The sequence below is a fragment of the Narcine bancroftii genome, chromosome 11 (assembly GCF_036971445.1).
Source record: "Narcine bancroftii isolate sNarBan1 chromosome 11, sNarBan1.hap1, whole genome shotgun sequence".
Classification (NCBI taxonomy): Eukaryota; Metazoa; Chordata; class Chondrichthyes; order Torpediniformes; family Narcinidae; genus Narcine; species Narcine bancroftii.
This window is the reverse complement of record NC_091479.1, coordinates 18,368,800-18,389,879: the sequence shown is the minus strand read 5'-3', so window position 1 is coordinate 18,389,879 and position 21,080 is coordinate 18,368,800. Positions and strand designations below refer to the sequence as shown.

Below are 21,080 nucleotides of genomic sequence, written 5' to 3'. Positions count from 1 at the left end.
GAACTCTTGAATAGAAAGTTTTTTTTGCATTGGACCAAAGTTTTCAGCATTGAAGTAAAACATAAAAATCTGTAGACAATAAAGTAAAAACAATACTGGAGAAACTCAACAGGTCATCCACTCCTTCTATAACAAAGGTACATTTACTGACATTTCAAGCTTGAACCCTTTATCAAGGTGCATCAGTTAATTATTTGCTATATAAAGGAGGTGTTTGACTTGAGTTTCTCCAGCATTGAAAGATCATTGCACTTGTACATGATGATTTCTCTTTAGCTGCATTTTTATGTAAAATATACCAATATAAAAGAGAAATATTTACCTTTTCAATTGGTGGATGGTACATAGCTTTGGTCTGGATTAGTATTTAAGGTAGTATCAAAAGATTTAAAGTGCCTGATAGCTATGGGCATGTTATTCTTTAACCCAGGGGTACTGGACTTGAGGCTTCTGTATCTTCTGCCTGAAGGTAGGGTGACCAAGGTGCAGGGAGCCTATGGCTTGATTCTTGAGGCAGTGTCTCACAGATTTCAGTGGATGACAGATTGGTGTCAGTGATAGTCTTGGGTAGGTTTATTTTCTTCTGCTTTCTGCTTATTACCAGGTACTGATGCAGCTAATCTGTATACTTTATTTACATCGTAATCTGTAGCAGTCCGATCGTATTTGTGCTGAATCTGCTGACAATGAGAAGAACTTGTGTGGCCTCAGAGGTCCCCAATGTGGTTGCTTAAGAAATTGAGACTGCTAACCCTCTGCATCAGTCGTCCTCCTAAAACCTTAAATAAGCTCGTTGGTCTGACTGAAGTTGGGTGCAAGATTGTTCTGGCAATAGTTTCTGACTCCATTTTACATTCTGACTTTTCATGTGATGTTAGTGAAAATAGAGGTGGCCTAAGTGCAGAACCTTGTTATCTTGGAATAGAACAGGGCACTAATCATCTTGAAGTGTCCCTGTTCAGCAGGGAAGGGGTGATGTTGCCCATCTGCACCAGGGTCTTCTGCTGAGGAAGTTGATCCAATTGCAAAGTCACCGACCGATCCACGAGTTTGCTCAGTATTCAACGCAAGCAAAATAATCAATGGCCAATGAACAACAACCTGATGTAGGTGTTTTTTGTGGTCCAGATGACCTAATTCATAGTGATGTTGACCTTCTGTAGTGGTGAGTCCAGGTCCTTCCTAAGGCAAGAGTTGAAATGCTAGTTATCCCACTTGTTGAAGCACTTCATCATAACTAATGCAAGTGCCATTGAGTATTGGTCATGGGACCTTGGATAATAGCAATGAGTTTGAAAATATTTGCAAAAAATACTAAGTGAGTCCATGCAAGCTTTAAGGATGTTGCCAAATGCAGTCTAGACTGGACATTTTCTGAAGGTTCACCCTTTTGAATGTTCTTATTGTGTCAGCTTCAATGACTGGGAGGACAGGGTCCCAATGTAATAATTGTTTCATGACATTGTAAAATCTGACTATTTTCAATCTTGAAATCCAATTTTTCATGTAACGAGTTGGTTCTGATCAGTCCTGATATTTTGCATGCATGAAGATGCAAATTGAAGACCTTCAAGATCTAGCTACTTGGTCATATTTTTGAATATCCTATTCACATTTCCACCATTTTAAATATGGATTTCTTGGGTTGGAGCCAATCAGTTGCTTGTTGCTGCCCTCTAACAATTTAGATACTTAAAGCATGCAGAATCTTCTTCCTCCCACTAGTTTGTATATTGTAACAGCAGGTAATGGTGGTATATTTGAAACATCAAAGCTGCATGTGGTAAAGCTTGATAGAGATGAAAGAATGACCCTGGTCAACTTGTTCATACCTTTTGAGCTTTTAACCTAAGGCAAGAGGTTGCAGTGAGGCTAGTCCGAATGAAATTTAGTATTATGGGTCATGTTAGCCTTTCTGATTTTCTTGCTCCAACCTTCCATATTTCTGAAGCTTTTCTAATCTGCAATGAACATCATGATGGATGCACTCATAAAACCAGGGTGAGCTTTTGATGTGCTTGGGCTTCAGAAAACAAGTTTCCATTTTGATTTGTGCAATTAGTTGAAGCATTGTAGGGATCTGGAAATGCTTGTATTCAAGGACTTGTACTTAGAACCATAGAACCAGAAACAGGCCTCTTCAGCCCCTCTAGTCTGTTCCAAACCACTTTTTCTTGCCTAGTGACCTACCCTCAATCCATAGCCCTCCATGCCTCTTCCATCCATATACCTGTCCAAATTTCCCTTAAATGTTAAAAATCAAGTCCAGTTCTACCACTTCAGCTGGAATCTTGTTCCACATTCCAACCACTCTGAAGTTCCCCTCATGTTTACCTAAACTTTTCCCTTTAACCCATGTTGTCTTGTTTGAATCTCTCCCTCCCTCAATGGAAAAAACCTATCTACATTTACTGTCTATCCCCCTCATAACTTTAAATCTCTATCAAATCTCCCCTCATTCTTCTCTGCTTCAGGGAATAAAGTCCTAACCTGTTTAACCATTCCCTTTAACTCAGTTCTTGAAGTCCAGGCAACATCCCAGTAAATTTTCAGTACACTGTTATTGATACCTTCCTGTAGGGAGGTGACTAAAACTGCACACAATATTCCAAAATTGGCCTTGCCAATATTTTGTACAACTTCACCATAACATCCCAACTCCTGTACTCAATACTTTGATGTAAGAAGGCTAAGATGCCAAAAGCTTTCTTTATAACCCATTCCACATGTTGTCACTTTCATAGAATTGTGTACCTGTATTCCCAGAACCCTCTTCGACCTCACTCCTTAGAGCCCTATCATTTACTGTGTATGTCCTTCCAAAACGCAACACCTCATACTTGTCTGCAGTAAATTTCATCTGCTATTTTTCAGCCCACTTTACCAGCTGGTCCATATCCCTTTGCAAGCTTTGAAAACCTTTACTGTCTACATCTCCATTCTTAATGTCCTCTGCAAACACTAATTTTAATTTACTACAATATCATCCAGATCATTGATATAGATGACCAATAACAATAATCCCAGGACTGATCCCGGAGGCCCACCACCAGTCACAGGCCTCCAATCTACTGTCTGGCTTTTTTCTTGTCCAGCCATTGTCGAATCCAGTTAACTACTTCACCTTGATTACCTAGCATTGAACCTTCCCAACAAACCTCCCATGTGGGACCTTGTCAGAGGCCTTATTAAAGGCCTTTAGACAACATCCACAGCCTTTGTCAATTTTCGTAGTAAACTCAAAAACTAAGATTGGTTAAATGCTATTTACCACGCATAAAGTCATGTTGACTATCTTTAATCATTCCCTGGCTATACAAATAATTGTACATCCAATCTCTTAGAACACTTTCCAATAATTTACTTACTATTGATGTCAGGCTCACTGGCTTATAATTTCTAGGGTTACTTTTGGAGCATTTTTTCACAATGGAACAACGTGAGCTTTCTCCAAAACTCCGGCACCACACCCCTGGCTAAGGACATTCTAAATATTTGTTTGTACCCCTGTGATTTCTACACTAATCTCCCTCAAGATCTGAGGGAATATCTTGTCGGGCCCTGGGGATTTATCAACCCTTGTTTGCATTCAGACAGCAAGCACGTCCTCCTCTTTAATCTGTATAGGTTCCATGACATCACTGCTTGTTTCCCAGAACTCTCTGCCTGTTTCTTTAGAGAATACTGAAGGGGGGGGGAAGAAACATTTCTAGTCTTTTGGCTCCATGCAAAGCTGACCACTGATCTTCAAGGGAACCAGATTTGTCACTATCCTTTTGCTCTTAATATATCTGAAGAAACCTTTTAGGATTTTACTTCACAGTAGGCCCTTTCAAACTGCCTTGTAAAATGGGGTTAACTAGGCAATCTGCCCAGTTAGCACCCCAGTTGCATGGCTGTTTGAAAGGGTCTGACCCAGTCAACCTTGATGGAATCCAGTAAAACTTACCTAGGTCATGTCCACAAGCGATTTGAAAACAAAAATTGCTGACCCTCTTATTCTGGTGACGTCAGCGCTTGCGAGAGTCACTGGGCGGCCAGCATCTGAATATCTGGAGGTACTTTTGGTGAGTACATGACACATTATTGTAGGGTCAGGATCCTCCTTACATTGCCAAGTTGGCGATTTAATGGATAGATCCCCTTGCAATTTTTATAAGGTGCTTCCTGCACCTTTGCCCCAGTAATCTTTGGTTTATTTGAGATTTTTATACTCAAGTACCTAATTTTCTCCATGCTGCCTATACTTGTTACAGGCCTCTTCTGAACCAGATCCCTAATATCCATCAAAAACCAAGGCTTTCTAGCCTTGCCTTTGATCCTGATCTTGTGAGGGAAGCTGAGTATACTTAATCCTCTTTAATGAGGTGGCTGTACAAGTGGTTTTGGATTAAAAAATAATATACTGTCTTATACAAGGTGTCTGCTTTGTTGTATGCATTTAAAACCTCTCTCCCCTTTTGCCACAGTGCTATTTAGCTGCTGACGCTAGATTTCATGGCCAAGAGTCTTTCATGACTCAATTCTCAATGGAGTAGAATCAGCAGAATCCATTTTTCCCCCCATGTCTCCCTGCACTTTGATCTAAAACTCATTGTATGGACCTGGGTAATTCAGCATGCATTTTCATAGTTTGGATATTCTGAGTGAACTGATATTATTCAAGAATTACCTGCTTAACTGATATCAGTACAAGTGTTTACACAACATGAGCTAAAATAGTAACTAATCATTTCTGTGCAAGAAAAAAAGCCGCCTTTCTCAAGACAAGAACATTCCTCCAAGGTGACTTTTGGTGGGGGGGGGGGGGAGGGGGTCCATGTGTCATTAGTCCTTTACCTGTATAATGCTCTACCTGATCTTTTGTCTTGCTACTCTTAAATCCAATCTCCCACCAATCTGATTTCCTCTTCGAAAACCAGTGACGTATGGAATTTTCTTTCAAGTTGTGAAATTAACCTCTAGGTCAGTTTTGCAACATAGAAGCAGGGCCCTCAGTCAAACATGTTCATGCTGGCCAAGTTGCCTACCTGAGCAAATCCCAAGTTGTCCCTTATTCTACCTGTTTGTCCCTTTTTCCCCTAAACCTTTCCTATCCATGAACTTGTCTAAAAGGCTTTTAAACAGTGGCCAATTTCAAATAATGAGGGACTTGTAAAAATCACAATAGATAAAATGCAACAAAAACTTGCCGGGTTAAAGGCAAGAGCATTGGGATCTGATGACCTTCATCCAATGGTTTTAAAATAGGTGGCTGCAAAAAATATTGGTTCCATTTACTGAAATTGATAGATGCAATGAGTGGATCCTATAATTTGACACAATATCATAGTTTGTGATTCTGAGGCAAGACTAATTTCATGGAAGAAATTCTCAATATACTGACAGATGATCACCAGTAATTAAGGATGGACTATTCTTGATGGATGCCCCAATCATGAACAGAGTAGCTTGGGTGGGCCTGGGAGTGCTTTTGCAGAGCATAATCCGGGGTGGCCAAACTTAATGCAAGAGTCGCATGATAAACTGCAGATGATAGCTGCAAAATGAAAAATATATGCACATTTTTACTCTTGCACATTTTGTAACAAAATAATTGTATAAAAAGAAATGAATGTTACTCCATTCAACTCCTTCCTTTGAGCAAATATCACTGACAAATCTCAAATAAGCAATGATTCACTTTATTTTGTTGCTACATGTTTCATTTCAAATCTTTACCTAGAACATAATGTGGGTCATTTGAGTATCTCGACAATTGTGCAAAATCAGCTTTCAATATTTAATTTCAAGGCAGAATCTTCCATCTTGACTGTGAAGTGAATACCTACCCTTTTGTGCTTCATTTCTCTTGTCATTTAAGCCATTGATAGGATTTCACTTCTGAACTGGGCTGGTCAATGTTTGACTGGTTCTGCACTGCAAACCACTGGCAGATAGTCCCTGTATCTTTTCATTGAACCTTGTATTCAGTCCTTGAATGGATGTTAAGAGCCCAGAGGACCCCAAAACCCAGCAGCAATGGATATTCACCAAGACAATTGGCTACTTAAACAAAAGTTGCTTTTAATTATCTTTAAATGTGAAAATAGAATCAAACTTTATCACTATTGACTCATTTAACCTAACTTGACCCCCCTTCTGATTCTTTGGTTCACAGTCCAATCTCACTTCTCATTCCTCCAAATTCACTGATTGCAGGCAATTCTTATACTGTGCACAGAATTTAACATTTATAAAGTTCACTAGGCTTTGGTGCTCCCAAAGGTAAATGGTTTCCGTTCAGGAAGGTTCTTCTCAGTTTTCAGAGAGATTTGTTGTTCCAGGACATCCACAACTGATTCCTTTTTAATCAGTCATTCTAGTTTCTTGGTTTCTCTTTTTCCAAGTGAAACCTTAGACAGCCAGTCCCCTCTTGCATGAACCACAAGGTCCTTAACCAGGCCGTTTTCCAAATGGGGCTTGCCAGCTTGTCCTATTGCAGTCCCAGCTGCTTTTGGCTATAACACTGTAGAAGTGATCGATCTCTCTCGTGGGGGAATAATGATTAGAGGTGGGTCTGGACCTGTGAAACCCCCCTACTTGCCTAAAATCCATTCATGCACATGCTATTCCTTTAAGAATATGGCAAGGAGTGCCTGTCAATATTGGCTATACAGGCACTCCAGGACACCTATCAAACCTCAAAAATTGACTGAAAGGAACTATCATCCTACAGGATGCATAGCCAGAAGAAAGAGCATTCAGTCCTTGAGCTTTTCCCCCTACTTAGTTATTATTTGTATTTGAGTCTGCTGGTCTAAGCCTTTTTCCCCTTTGTACTGGTTTGGTTTACAAATAACGAAACCTGAATTAATGTGAATGTTCATGCAATTAATGCTGCAGTTTATAACCAAGGTCTTTGTTTAAACTGACATTTAAACATGGTGAAATAACAATGTTCCAAACATGCATCATTGCCACAGCAGTGTATTTTTTTGGGAGAGCTGTAAAGGCCAAGCAGTTTGGTTTGCAATGACCCCTTGCACTGTACAATCCCAGTGGAAAGGTGTAATTTTTAAAATCTTGTCCACTTCTAACATTTGTGATTGTAAATAATGTCACTTTTTATATCCTATCACTTGTATATTAAAAAAAGTGGAGGCGTCGTACCCTGGCAGTTGATTTCAGGTAGGCAAGTTACCAAAACTGAATTTAACATGGTGAAGTAAGGTACTTTATAAACATGATAAATACCAGTGATAAAACTGCACTCAACTCATCCTTTGGTTGAGAAGGTTGTAATGAACAAGCTTATTGAGCTACTATTAGTTGTGTGTTTGATGGTTTGGGGCCTACCTGCCAATGAATGTTAACACCATCTGCCCCGGCGCTGCTTTTATTATGTTAAGCGCCATTAGACACTACTAACACTTGACGCATACTAGTGCTGGGGGTAGGTCTGATGGTGCAGTGGCTGTGACCCTATGGGGGCAATGTCTGCAGAGATGACCCTGCCCAGTGAAATGATCACAGGCCACAACCACTAGAACTACCATTATGAGTTGGCTTGTACCATTCCTTCCTTAACCAACCTATTTTTGTGATCTGCACATTATATGTCACTAAGCTGCATGTGGCTTGAAAGATGCAGTTTGTCCACCCCGGCAGAATCTAATGGAGAAAGCAAAGCATCCCGGTTGAGAGACTTCTTTTTGTTTTTTTTTAAACTTTCTATTTATTTATTTATTTATCTATTTATTTATTTAATTTTTTATTTTTCACACCATAAATCACAATAGCCATGATATGCACTTTTTCTTTTTCACACATTTACAGTGACTTTTCCGGTTGAGAGACTTCTGATGGAAAATGAAACTGATCTTATTGAGTAGGGGAATTTGTGGAACCTGGAAATGCTGCTTGATCTAGTGATCAACTGAACCTGTGCGGATTTGAAAGTGCTCACTTTCCTACTTGCATTTTTAGGCCTGCTCACTAATCCACTGAGTTCTCAGCTGCCACGTACATCAGTTGGGTTCCCATCACTGAATCCAATAGGCTCAAATTATGTTGATCAATTTGCATCATCTTTTCCAAAGCGATTGGACCACCGTTCAGTTTTGGACTGTCGGTCAAGCAGCCCTTCTGACTCTGACACAAGTGGCATCAGCTCTGGTTCTGATCCCCTTTCAGAGCTCATGGTAAGACTTCAATTTCTGAGTCCAAGAAGGTAGAAACTTTTAATGGTTTGAATTTTGAATGTCTTTGCATAATAGCTTGCTTTTGTGCTTGAGCACAGTACCCACTGGTAGCAGGCTTTCTACTGCGATCTAAAGTGACAGTGTGTATGTATTTGTATTGGGCTTTTTATAACTTGCAGCATTTTGGGCCACATTTGGATCTGGCTATTCGAGTTTTGAAATGCCTGGGATATAAATTTCCATCAAAATCATTTGTATGCATTGTACAGATAATTGCTGTGTTAGTAGGGTCTTCTCTAAAATGTTAAACTGTTATAAAGCAAGTGGCTATTATGCAAAATTTAATTTTTCCTTAACATGTAGATACTCTATGGTTATTTTCTACTTTCAGTAATGCACAATTTGTCCTATACTGTGTTACAATGCTAACTTGGATTTCAAGTTTAAGGTGAATATGCTGCCATCAATCTGGTGTGGAGGTGCCAATGCACAGGGCAGCAAAAATCTAGAGGGGTGAACCAAAGGCATGTCTTCACTCTGAGGACTCTTACAAGAGGTGGTGCCTTAAAGCAGCTTTTATTCTCAAGGACCTGCACCACCTAGGCCAGGCCCTCTTCACACTAACTACTACCATCAGGAAGGAGGTACAGGAGCCTGAAAATGAACCCTAGTGGCACAAAAACTGCTTCTTTCCCCCATCAGATTTCTGACAACCTCACTTGCTCTTTGGCACTAATTTATTTTTAAATGGAATTTATGGCAAGATTTACACCTGCAAAACAACAAATATTGTGATCTGTTCATGACAAATTCTGATATCCTGATCATCACAGATAGTCCATTTTTAAGTTGATGTTGTTGAGGGATGGGGTGGAAACAATTGGCAAATTGTAGTTTTCCCTGCTGTTGATAATGGGTTATGAGTAGGCTAATGAGAATGAGTGAAATGGCTGATTAGTTTGGATCTTGGTCATAAAAGTAAGTTTTCTGTTGCAGTGAAGAGGGTTCTTCAGAACAGTCTACCAAATCCAGTAACCTTCATACAGCTGTATAAAACACAGTGAGTGCAGCCACACAGTTACATAGAGAAAGATAAACTACATAGCAAGAGCAGAATAAGAGCACTGAAGGATTAGTTGGTATTAATGGATGAAGTGCTTTGTAGATCTGACAATATCTATAGCAAATGGTTGGTGCTCCAAAGATGGTCCAATCATGCAGTATTTTTTGATCTCTACCAAACGAGGCAACACTTGTCCTAGATGATCAATCTGATTTATATATTTAAAAAAAATTAATATTTGGTAAATGTGCAAAGCTTCAGGACTAAAATTATGACTGGGTCACAAAGTAGTCTAAATTTAATGTTTGATCCAAAATGGTTAAAATTCATGCTTTGGAAATTTTTGAATGATAATGGAATCCAGAAACTTATTCTGATTACAGCTCAATGACATTTAAAAGGCTTGCAGTAAAGTTGCACACATAAATGTTAAATGCTTGATTTCCTCGTAGGACCTTGATGAAGGGCTCAGGCCTGAAACATTGGTGATGTTTTACTTCCCATGAATGCTGCGTGACCCAAGTTTCTTCAGCACGTTGGTGTATTGCACTTGACCCCAATGTTTGCAACTTTCTTGTTTAATGACTATAACAAAGCCTTTTTTGACCACACACACACACACACACACACACACACACACACACACACACACACACACACACACACACACACTATATATATAAATTGTGTCTGTATTTTTAAATCTCTTTGCCTTCATTAAATGGCTTGAATGTGTGAATTCTTGTTGGTAAATCTGTTTCTGTGCTGTAGAGCTCCATGGTGACTAAATTTCATTAGCTGCTAAAATTTTTGTGGGGCAAGTTTTTTCATGTCATCTACTTTTTAATGTTTTTATTATAGTCGAGCCTTCGCATTTCTCCAATTTCCTTTCTGCCAATGAGTGGCGCAAGCAGGGATTCGATGAAAAGAGCTTGTACAAGCTCTCGAGTGGATCGAGATAAAGTTTCAGTCACTAATCCAATGACCCCTAATCTCTTCGAAAGAGGGTCAGCAAATTCTGGATGGGCAAATTGGAATCTTTTTGAGAGCCCAGAAGATCCTTTCAGTATTGAGAAGGAGGCTAGATTGCACAGACAAGCTGCAGGTAGGATCCCATTTCATACTCCATCTTTATTCTATAGCCCTCAAATTATTTGGTTATACTTTTAAATTATATTGTCCATCTTGGCTTTTCTTTCAGAACTTTTGATTTGTAAGTGTAGACTAGATTCACTTCTACCTAGTGTCTGGAACCTGCTTTGAAGTCTTCTACTTGAATATTGAAGATAATGATGGAAGAGTTTTTCTGTTTGGAAGCCCATGGCCTTGAGGTTCAGTGCTGGGACTCTTACTGTTATGTACATCAAGTTGAATATGCATGTAGGAGGTACAATTTGTCATTTAACAAATCAACAGTGAGGCTAGTCTTGGACATTGAGTTTAGAAAAAAGAAATTGGTAAAATTGGCAGGGTAATGGCAGATGGTATTTAATCCGGAGGACTGAAGGATAGGATCTACACAATGATGGGATCCTAGAACGTATCAAGGACCATGGGGACTGGAAAGTGGTAGTATTTTTAAAAAAAAAAGTGTAGGGATACCAACCAGGGCAAATGGGTAGGGCGAAGCCGTCTGAGGAACTGTGCCCATAGGACAATTAATATTTAAAATGTTCTGTGAATGAAGAGGGCACAATAGTCCTCCATTTGGATAAGCATTACAATTGTAATCTCTTGGTGCCTGCCACATTGACCACCGCCAGTGGGCTGATAACGCCTCAAACCGTGCATCTTGGCGCCTCACAGTTTGGCGGGCAGCAACCTCCTTTGAAGAAGACCGCAGAGCCCACCTCACTGACAAAAGGCAAAGGAGGAAAAACCCAACACCCAACCCCAACCAACCAATTTTCCCCTGCAATCCTGTCTGCCTGTCCCGCATCGGACTTGTCAGCCACAAACGAGCCTGCAGCTGGCGTGGACTTTTTTACCCCCTCCATAAATCTTCGTCCGCGAAGCCAAGCCAAAGAGAGACAATTGTCAATGCACAGAAGATGATGGGTCAAATATTGCCAATTTGAAATACTGGTTGATGGATCATTATTTGGCATGGACGTGGTAGCAAAAAAAAAGCCTTTCCTCTGCTGTGATTTTTGAATTTTCATACCTTTTTGTAATCGCAATGAATAATGACATTTGGGTTTTTTAGGGTTTTTTATTGTGGGTGCTGGATGTGATTTGCCAGCATGTTAACTAAAATTCAAGTTATTACCCCAGCATTGTAGTAATGGTACTGACAGTCAAAATGAAGGCATTTGGTATACATTTGGGTATTATGCAATTTCAATTTCAATGCAAGTTAAACTAATGTAAATGTTAATATCTAACATTTTATTGGTAATAATGCAAAGAATTATTTTGCATGGTTAGTAGCCATGTTGCCCTTTTCACTTGGGTAAATTGATTAGTCAGCTGATGAAATGCCTGATTTCCAGTAACTTCTGACTTTTACAATTTTTAATGTGGCATTATTTTTGTAGTTCATTTGTTTGACCAGACTCCTTTAGAATTGGAAAAGGGTCTTGCTAAAAGCGTGTCTTAAAAGCAAGAGTAGCACCTTTTCTAGTTATGGGAAGGAGAGAAACTACATAATGGAGTATATTACTTTTGTATCTGAGAATATTGAAAGATGCTTGTGTATGCAGTATGATCTGCATCAAGAAATAAAATCCCTTCTTTGTTCTTTATTTCCTTAAAGCAATGAGCGAAGCCACATTTACATGGAGAGGCCAGCTGCCACCCCGGAATTACAAGAATCCAATCTATTCCTGCAAAGTATTCTTGGGTGGTGTACCCTGGGACATAACTGAAGGTAAATTAGCTGTGGTATTACATTGGAAAGGGCATATCAAATGCTAAAATCTCATTCCATTACTAGTTCATGGATATTAATATTGCCAATGGTTGGCCAGTATTTGAGTGAATTATTCACTAACATTAGTGTTTTTGAAATGAAGTTGGTTTCTTGTATCAGTCATGAGGCATTTTCATATTTTGGCAATATGCGGCTGTTGGAAGGCCACATGAATGTGCAGGGGCGCCTGCAAGGCGAACTTCGTAACCCTCCTCCAAGGGGGATAACCGCCACACCACAGTGGTCTTCCCAGCCATCTGAATGCAGCCGCCTACTCTAGCAGTAGGTCTTTAAAGTCTTAATCCAACCAATAAAAAATTAAATGTCTCCAAATCTTTAAATTAAAAAAAAAACTCAATTCAACTCTATCAAAGGCCTTCTGCATTGAGAGAAATTGCCATTGGTTGGTCAGATTGCTTCCGAGAAATATTAATTAATCAACTTTATAATATTATCTGCTGAATATCTATTAATAAAGCCCACTTGATCTACATGAATTAAATCTGCTAACCATTTAGCTAATCTTATTAGCTAGAACCTTGGCAACAATTTTATAATCTACATTCAATAAGGAAATAGGTCTATAAGATTCTGCTTTTAATGGGTCCCTATCCTTAAGAATAACTAATAATTGCTTTGGAAAAGGAATCCAGAAAAAAACAAATCTCCATCGCCTGTTTCAATACATCCATCAATAAAGGAACAAGTCTTGAAATACTTCATAAAATTCAGAAGTAAAACCATCTTGAGACTTCCTACGAGACATAATTGGAGTGCTTCCATCACTTTAACAGTAAAGGAAACATCTAAATCCTTTATCCTTATCCTTCAAAGAAGGTAAAACTAAATCAAATAATCAATTTTAGCTTAATCTTCCAGCACTTCAGAAATATACAATTTTTCATAAAATTTATGAAACATCATTAATTTCCTGAGGTTTATGAATCATGTCTAATAGCATTGTTCTAGAAACTTGCTACGTTTTTAACTGCCAAGCTAAAACTTTGAGCTCTTTTATCCAACTCTTAATATTTGCGGTTTCGCTCTCTAATAATTTCTCAAATTTGTTCGTAACAAATTATACCATAAATTTCATAACTAAATGTACTTTCTTAACTTCTGTAGAATTTCGTTGTAAATCCTTTTCCAAAATCTCTATCTCCTTCTCCAATTTACTAACCTCAGCCATATGTTGTTTCTTAATTTTAGCAGTATAATTAATAATTTATCCCTGTAAGTAAGCTTTCAAAGCATCCCATAAAACAAATTTACTATCAACTGAGCCTATATTTATTTTCAAAAAAAGCTGAATTTGATCTCTTAAATTTAAAATTTCAGGATTTTTTTAGCAATAAGGAATTAAATCTCCAATGATAAACATTCTCAATTCTTTCCGAACCTGTACACGTAATTAATAGCAAAGAATGATCAGACAAAATCTTCCTTGTATTCAGCCTTCAAAACTTGACCTTGTAATTGCGCTGATACTAAAAAAAAATCTATTCTCGAATAAGTCATGAGGAAATGAAAAAAATGTCTCCACATATCAAATTCATATCTTTCATTAACTCCATTAGCTGTTCAGCCATTTTAGTTCTGATTACTGATTATGGAGATTTATCTAATAATGGATCTAAACAATTAAAACCATTTTATATGTCTGATTTTTAAATTGGAATCCATCATGAATTGCTCTTCTATATTAGAAGCATTTGTCCAACATTCAGAAAATTTTAGTTAACAATTAAGAGCCTACCAGCTGACTTAAAAACTGATTCCAATTTTAAAAGTTAACTTTTTATTAATCAAAATAGCAACTCCTCTTGTTTTGGAATTAAGACGCTATAACTTGCCCAACCCAATCTCTTAATTTCTGATGTTCCTTTATCTCCTGCAAAAAAAAAAGTGGCGCCCACCTTCAATTTTTTCAGTATATGCCAAAACCTTTTTCTATTAATTGGATTGTTAAGCCAGTTAACATTAAAAGTAGCAAAATTTAGCTGTTCAGTCATATCTGCAAACACCCCACCAGAAATGAAGCACCTCCCTGGCTCCAGCATTTTCTCAGGGAAAAAAAACATATATTCCAAATCTCAATTAACCTGATCATCAACTCCAATATCAATCAACTGAGATTCCATCTCTCGCTTCCCATTCTTCCCTCTCGGAACCAAAACAAGCTGTTGGGAAAACCTTTCTTGACTTTGCACCTGCTTATTATCAGGTAAAGAATTGGCAAATGTAAGAGCTTTAGCATCATCAGTTTTTAAAAAAAGAGATTGGTAATTATATATATATATATATATTACCCTGAAGTGAATTTTATATATATATATATTATTTTTTTTTTTTTAAAAATTATTTATTTATTTATATATTAGGATAAAGCAAATTTGTATCCTTTCACTAAATATCCAGTCATTGAAAAATAAAATTCACTTCAGGGTAAAGTTGCTTTCAATGAATGATGAGACAAATCTCGGTTGTTTGCTCCACTGAGGCCTGGCTAATGGAGAACACATTGGATGCTGCAATCTGACCAGAAGGTTTCATACTGGATCAGAACTCTAATTTTGGCAGAGGGAGGGGTCTGTGTATGCTTTTTAATTAGTTCTGAATGCTGCACAGACATTGGAGTCATGTCAACCTCCTCCTCCACTGCTTTTGAGAAAATCTCAATTAACTAACTAACCCAGAGTTCTCACCAGTCATTCCCTCTGGAGTTTATATCCTTCCGGATGCAGATTACAGCAGACACTTGTGGAGCTGCATGTGGTCAGTAAATGAGATGGCCCACCAAGATGCATTGCAAATTGTAGTCAGTGACTCTAACCAGGCCTGTCTCAAGAAAACCCTGCCCAACTACCACCAGCACCTAATTTTTTGTACCAGAGGTCTCAGCACATGTGATCTCTATAGCAAGATGAGGCAGGCCTACAGTGCTTTTCCAAGACTGAATTTTAGCAAGTTCGATCACTTGCCTGTCCTCCTCAAGCCTGCATTTCAGGAGCCCAAAAAGAGGGGCTCCAGAGATCAGGGTCGCCAGAAGGTGGTTGTAGGAGGCTGAAGAACAGTTACAGGACGGCTTTGAGTCAGTTAATTGGAGGGTGTTAAGGAACTCTGCTCAGGATCTAATTAACGATATCAGGATCATTACAGCTTTTGACGAGTGTCCCCACCAAATAGTTCAGGATTTTCTCTAATCCAAAGCCCTGGATGAACAACTAAATCCAGAACATGCTGAGATCCAGATCACTGCACGAGGAGCATGTACAATCTACAAAACTCCATTACCCCAGGCAGTGAAGATTCCTGATGAAAATGGAAACAACAAAAGATACCTGATAGGGCCCAAATAGGATAACCTGCGACAAAACCAAATCCTATGCAGGAGGAGACAGCAAAACTTCACTCCCAGATGAACAATGACTTTGCCTGATCTGTCCACCAGAGCAAGAAAGAGCCACTATGTACCCCATGTCCCTGATGACCCTCTTCCGTCAGTGTCTAATGACTGCTTTTAGGAATGAATCCAAGGAAAGCATCTGGGTGGAGTACTTGTGCTTATCAACTTGCCAATGTAGTCATGGATATCTTTAATGTCTCACTCTGGCAGGGTGTGGTACCTACCGGTTTCAAACATGCCTGTGCCCAAGAGTGGTAACCTCCCTAAATGTCTACCAACCTGTGGCACTTGTATCAATAGTGAAGTGTATTGAGAGGCTGGTGTTGAAACCTAATCGGCTAATGTCTGAGCAGTGATTCAGATTTGTCAGAGCACATATACATAACATCACATGACCCTGAAATTCTTTACCTGCAGGTGAGACAAACTTTCCATATATTTTGGTAGTACGACCTTTGATATCCCCTCCTGAAGTCCACAATCGGCTCTTTCCCCTTTAACACATGATGGCATCATCAGAAAATTTGTAGATGGTGTTGTTCTATTGAGCCACACATGGTTGTAAAGTGAGTAGAGCCAAGAATATGGTTCTGCTGGAGATTGTAGAGAAGATCTAATTAACAATTTGCACTGATTAGGGTCTGGAAGTGAGGAATTCTTGGGGTGTGTCGGTGTTAATAATCAGACTTCTCCAATTCATATGGACTATGGTCTTCCAATGAGGTCAAGGATCCATTTGGGGGGGGGGGGGTAGAAAAGGAAGAAACAGGGACCTAAGAGTTTAGCTTCTTGACCAGCATAATATGTATGAATTGCTGTTTGAGGTAATCAGAGCTGAGTGGAGAGCCAGCAATATTGAATCTGCTGTGGAGCAATTTTTTTTAAATCGAAGGCAGTAGGTCTAGATCTTTGCTTAGGTATGTGTTAATCCTGGCCATTACCAGCTTCCTCAAAGCATTTCCTCACAGAAATTGGTGCTACAGGCGGTAGCTGTTCAGGGACCCCACACTACTCTTGTTCTCCTTGAACAAAATAAATGTCTTTTAGTGATTCAAGTGATAAAGACCTCGGTTTAGTATCACTTGGACAATGGCAAATATCTTGTATCTTGGTCATTGTAAAAATTGGTAATTAGGCTTGACCTAATTTGATTCTGAGCTAGAATTATTGGGGTGAGAATGAAACCAACATCTAGAAAATTGCTTGGTTTTGTTCAGGGCTAAAGCACTGATTTTAAAGGGTGGTATAGAACTAACTAATACAGGTGCTCATGATTCTAAGTCTTAAAACAGCAAGGGAAGAGGTGACTTCTAAACTGGAAGCTGCATTGAACTTCAGGCCATCTTGTTATCAAATATCACTTTGTGGCCTTTAAGTGATGGTGTTGGGTTTGTGGCAGGATTTGGCAAATTCTATTGTGTTTAATGGTTTATTCTTTTCTCATTAGTGGGGCTGATAAATACTTTCAGAGTATTTGGTTCGCTGACTGTGGAATGGCCGGGTAAGGATGGCAAGCACCCTCGATGCCCACCCAAAGGTAATATGCCGAAAGGTAATGAGAACTGAGATGTGGTAGGATATTTTACCTGTTCTGACGTGGTGATGTCGTCACTGCGGTTGTGGGTCGGAGCACTGGTATGCATGCAGGTACAACTAAAACCAAACCACCTTGGACAGTGAATAAAGACATTCAAATCTTCCTGCCATTTTAATTTTTACAAAGCACTTGTACACCAATTCATAGCTTTATGTGAAGCAAGGTGAAATCACTGCCACCTATCTTAACACTCAATTGTTCAGGGCAAATCTAAACATTCATTTGACTTGTATGAAGTTCCATTAATGTGACAAACTTGTAGAAATCAATTAGTTGTTATTTTTTCTTGGAATCCATAAATCTAGTTGGAGCAGCATAGTTTCAATAAATGTATTTCCATTCCCAGCTCATCTGACTGTTAAAATTCAGTTGGAGCAGTGAACATTTGTGCATGACTTGCTCCTTGTTGTTTTTGGCTTTGTCGTCCCCCCCATGATATGCAATGTCTTGAGCACTTCCATTTGGAAATGTAGAAACTGAAAAATATTATTGAATTGACATTTTCCTAGGTTATGTCTATCTAGTGTTTCAATCTGAGAAGTCTGTGCACACATTGCTGCAATCCTGCACGCACGACATCATGAGTACTGATGGAGCGAGTGAATACTATTTCAAGATGTCAAGTCGCAGGATGCGGTGCAAAGAGGTACTTGAAATATTTTCATGTTGGCTTTGCCACTCAGTTTTGTATAATTGGAATGTGATTTATTAATATACAAGTTACGCTAAATGGTTTGACTAATCCATTGTAACAAACAGCTTTGTATTAGCTGACTAGCTGGTTATTTGATCTTTCATGAACAATGTAAAATTTTGTTCCTACTTGAAGTTTTACTTTAACTGTCTATTTCAAGCAGGTCTGGAAGTGTGAGTAGATCACTTTACTTTATACTTTGCAGTTAGTTTTAACATCTTCGGTCAACATTCTTGATTCTCAAGCCTCTAAATTTCTGTTTTGAGGAAAATTGTACAGTGTTTTGGCCAAGGCTATCGGTCCTTAATGCCACCAGCCTGTGCTGATTTTTTTAGTGTCTGGGTTTGGAAAGGAGGAGGTGAGAAAGCACAGGCCCAGGATCAGTAAACCGATGTTGGTATGGGGATCTATAGTGGGTAGGGGTGTTAGTCAGATCACAGAAATGATGCTGAGCCAAGCTCTTGGGTTGATTGTGCATGTTGCATAACAAATGTGAGGAGCCCAGGGTTTGTCTTGGTCACAAATTTTACAACCAAAGTAGAGCTGGAGCTTAATGTGCAGTCGCGATCTATTTTTGAGCCTTGAGCATATACTTGCCATAAGTGTAACAGGATGAATTGGAATTTATTGTCATGATCAATTAACAAAATTTGTTTTGTGGCAGCGTCACAGTACAAACCTATAAACACCTTGCAACAATAAATTAAAAAATGCATGAAAAGTCAAAGTAAGGCAGTGAATATATCAGAGCTGTTGTCATATTAACCTGACACTTCTGCTACATTCTTCCTGAAGACAATAAATGCCAGTTTTGAATATTTTATATTTAAATTCCACATGTAAGTACAGTGTGTATCATTCTTGTAGCATAATTAAAATACTTCCCCGCCACCCCAATAATAACCCCAGAAAAGAAAAAGAATGGAATAACTAAAAAGTGAAAAGAGATTGAGAGAAAAGTTGGAAATGAGGTAAGAACACACCTGGTTAGTAGAATTCCCATAATTACAGCAAACTTGTACCATGACAATATATACTAATTAACTCCAAGGAGCTGATGAGGTTTTCAGAGGTCTTGGGGATGTCTTGTATAAATTGATACAATTTGTAAATATGGGCACAAATCTTCAAAAATAAATGATCTATTTGCATGTAATTTTCTCGAGGTATACAACTACAAATTTTAGCATGCCATCCGTCCATTCACAAATGTGTATCTGATTTCCATGTTATTTCTATACACTTTCTTGCAATTGGTAATGCAATTTTGCTTTTGAAACAAATTAATTTCATTTTTGGTCTTATTCCTGATATTCCTGAAAAGCATAGGATCTTGGGGGAATTTAACTCCAGTAATTCATTCTTATCAGTACTCCCAGTTCATCCAAAAAAGTTTTAATTTAGAACGTGGCCAAGTGGAGAAAGTACTTATTTCTTGATCTAACATGCATTAATGCCCTTTTCTCTTGACAGGGCTGTTAAGCCTATTAAACTTAAAGCCTTCAGTTTGCTCATTAATAAATGCCATTAAGTACACTCATTATGCTATTGCCTGAAGAGCATGTGTTCACTCTTTTATCAATGTAATGCAGTATCTGTGCATGTGAGCTGCTTTTATAGGTTGTCTACATCTATCCTGACTAAGCCTGCCCAGGCATAAGACTACATCTGCATTGCACCTGCATGGAGTTCATGCCCAGACATTCATGGACTGACTAAAACACCTTGCTTTGTGGACAATATACGAGTAGACTTAAAATAGGACAGGAAATCACAAAAATAAGTTTAAAAAAAAAAGCATGTGGTGGGAACATTTTTTAAGGTGATTATTTTTTCCATGACCAGCAGCCCAAAATCCATAAAATACACAAGTATTTTCATTGTCCAGTGAAATTCCCATCTGAAATTTAGGTAGGGGCTTGTCTTCTATCGTATAACTCTTTATAAACTTCGAAGAGCAGTTAATACTGTGAATTTTTGCTTTTTAAATATTTTGCAGGTGCAGGTCATACCTTGGGTCCTTTCTGACAGCAATTTTGTTTGCAGCCCATCTCAGCGCCTGGATTCCAATAAAACTGTTTTTGTTGGAGCACTACATGGAATGTTGAATGCAGAGGCCTTGGCAGCCATCATGAATGACTTGTTTGGGGGTGTGGTATATGCTGGTATTGATACTGACAAGCACAAGTATCCAATTGGTATGTTATTTCCACTGGGTGTTCATTGTTGATTCTCCACTGGCTTATTTTAAATTGTCCTCTGTACATTGAGTAATTATAAATTGCTGTAATTTCATTTAAAAACAATTCTGGAAAAACTCAGCAGGTCAAACAGTGTTGTTTGTATAGCAAAGATGATACATAACCAATGTTTTGGGCTTGAGACTTTCAAGGGGTCTCAAAGGGAGTTCTGTGGGATTCTCTCACTGCTCCCTATCTGTAATCCCTGTTACTCTCAAAAACCAAACTGAAATCTCCAAGAAATGTCTACCCTCAAAATCATCCTATGCCCTCCAAGGAGTTCTGTGGGATCTCACTGTTCCCCATCTATAATCCTTGCAGCCTTATATAAACTACAGTTTGACCTGATGTGTTTCTCTAGCTGCTTTTACTTCAATTTTAGGTTAGAATTTTTTTTCTTTGGAGCATAGAAGAATGAGAAAAGTACTTTGATAGAAGAATTTAAAATTGAGGGATATAGGCAAGCAAATGTAGGTAGACTTTTTTCCCACTGAGGGTAGGTGAGATGCAAACCAGAGGACATGGTTTAAGAGGAAAGATTTAGGAGGGACTTGAGTGGTGGGTGAATAAGCTGCCAGCTGAAATGGTGAGCGTGGGCTCAATTTTAATATTTAAGCATTTGGACAGGTCCATGGATGGAAACCTACCACGTCCATCAGTGAGACTAGGCAGAAAAAATTTGGCACAGATGTGAAGGCCTGAAGGTTCTGTTTCTGCTGTAATATTCTATGATCTACAGACCTATAATTTTAGTATCAGAATTTGTCATGAAATTTGTTGTTTTGCAGCAACAATCATAGTGTAATCGCAGCCATCTTACAACATTACTATAACTAGAAATGGTAGTGCATGAAAAGTAAGGCAGTAGGCCCTTTTAAGCTGCTGTGTAAAATGGGGTTAACCGGTCAATTTACCTGGTTAGCGCCCCACTCACACGGCAGGTTGAAAGGGTCCTAATCCAACAGGGTCCCTGCCCTACCTCTGAG

General features: G+C 38.7%; 1 protein-coding gene across 3 annotated transcripts in view; it reads left to right on the top strand.

The window, feature by feature from the left end:
• Window positions 1–21,080, top strand: part of cpeb1a (cytoplasmic polyadenylation element binding protein 1a) — a 61,255-nt gene that overhangs the window by 34,182 nt on the left and 5,993 nt on the right. For 2 of the 3 annotated variants that reach the window (XM_069902771.1, XM_069902773.1), the window contains exons 4-9: window positions 7,969–8,183; window positions 10,108–10,351; window positions 12,002–12,115; window positions 17,011–17,115; window positions 17,670–17,806; window positions 19,854–20,052. In XM_069902771.1, the coding sequence (XP_069758872.1) occupies window positions 7,969–8,183; window positions 10,108–10,351; window positions 12,002–12,115; window positions 17,011–17,115; window positions 17,670–17,806; window positions 19,854–20,052 (1,014 nt within the window). The remainder of the gene's footprint in view (window positions 1–7,968; window positions 8,184–10,107; window positions 10,352–12,001; window positions 12,116–17,010; window positions 17,116–17,669; window positions 17,807–19,853; window positions 20,053–21,080) is intronic. The other variant, XM_069902772.1, reaches the window with a different exon arrangement.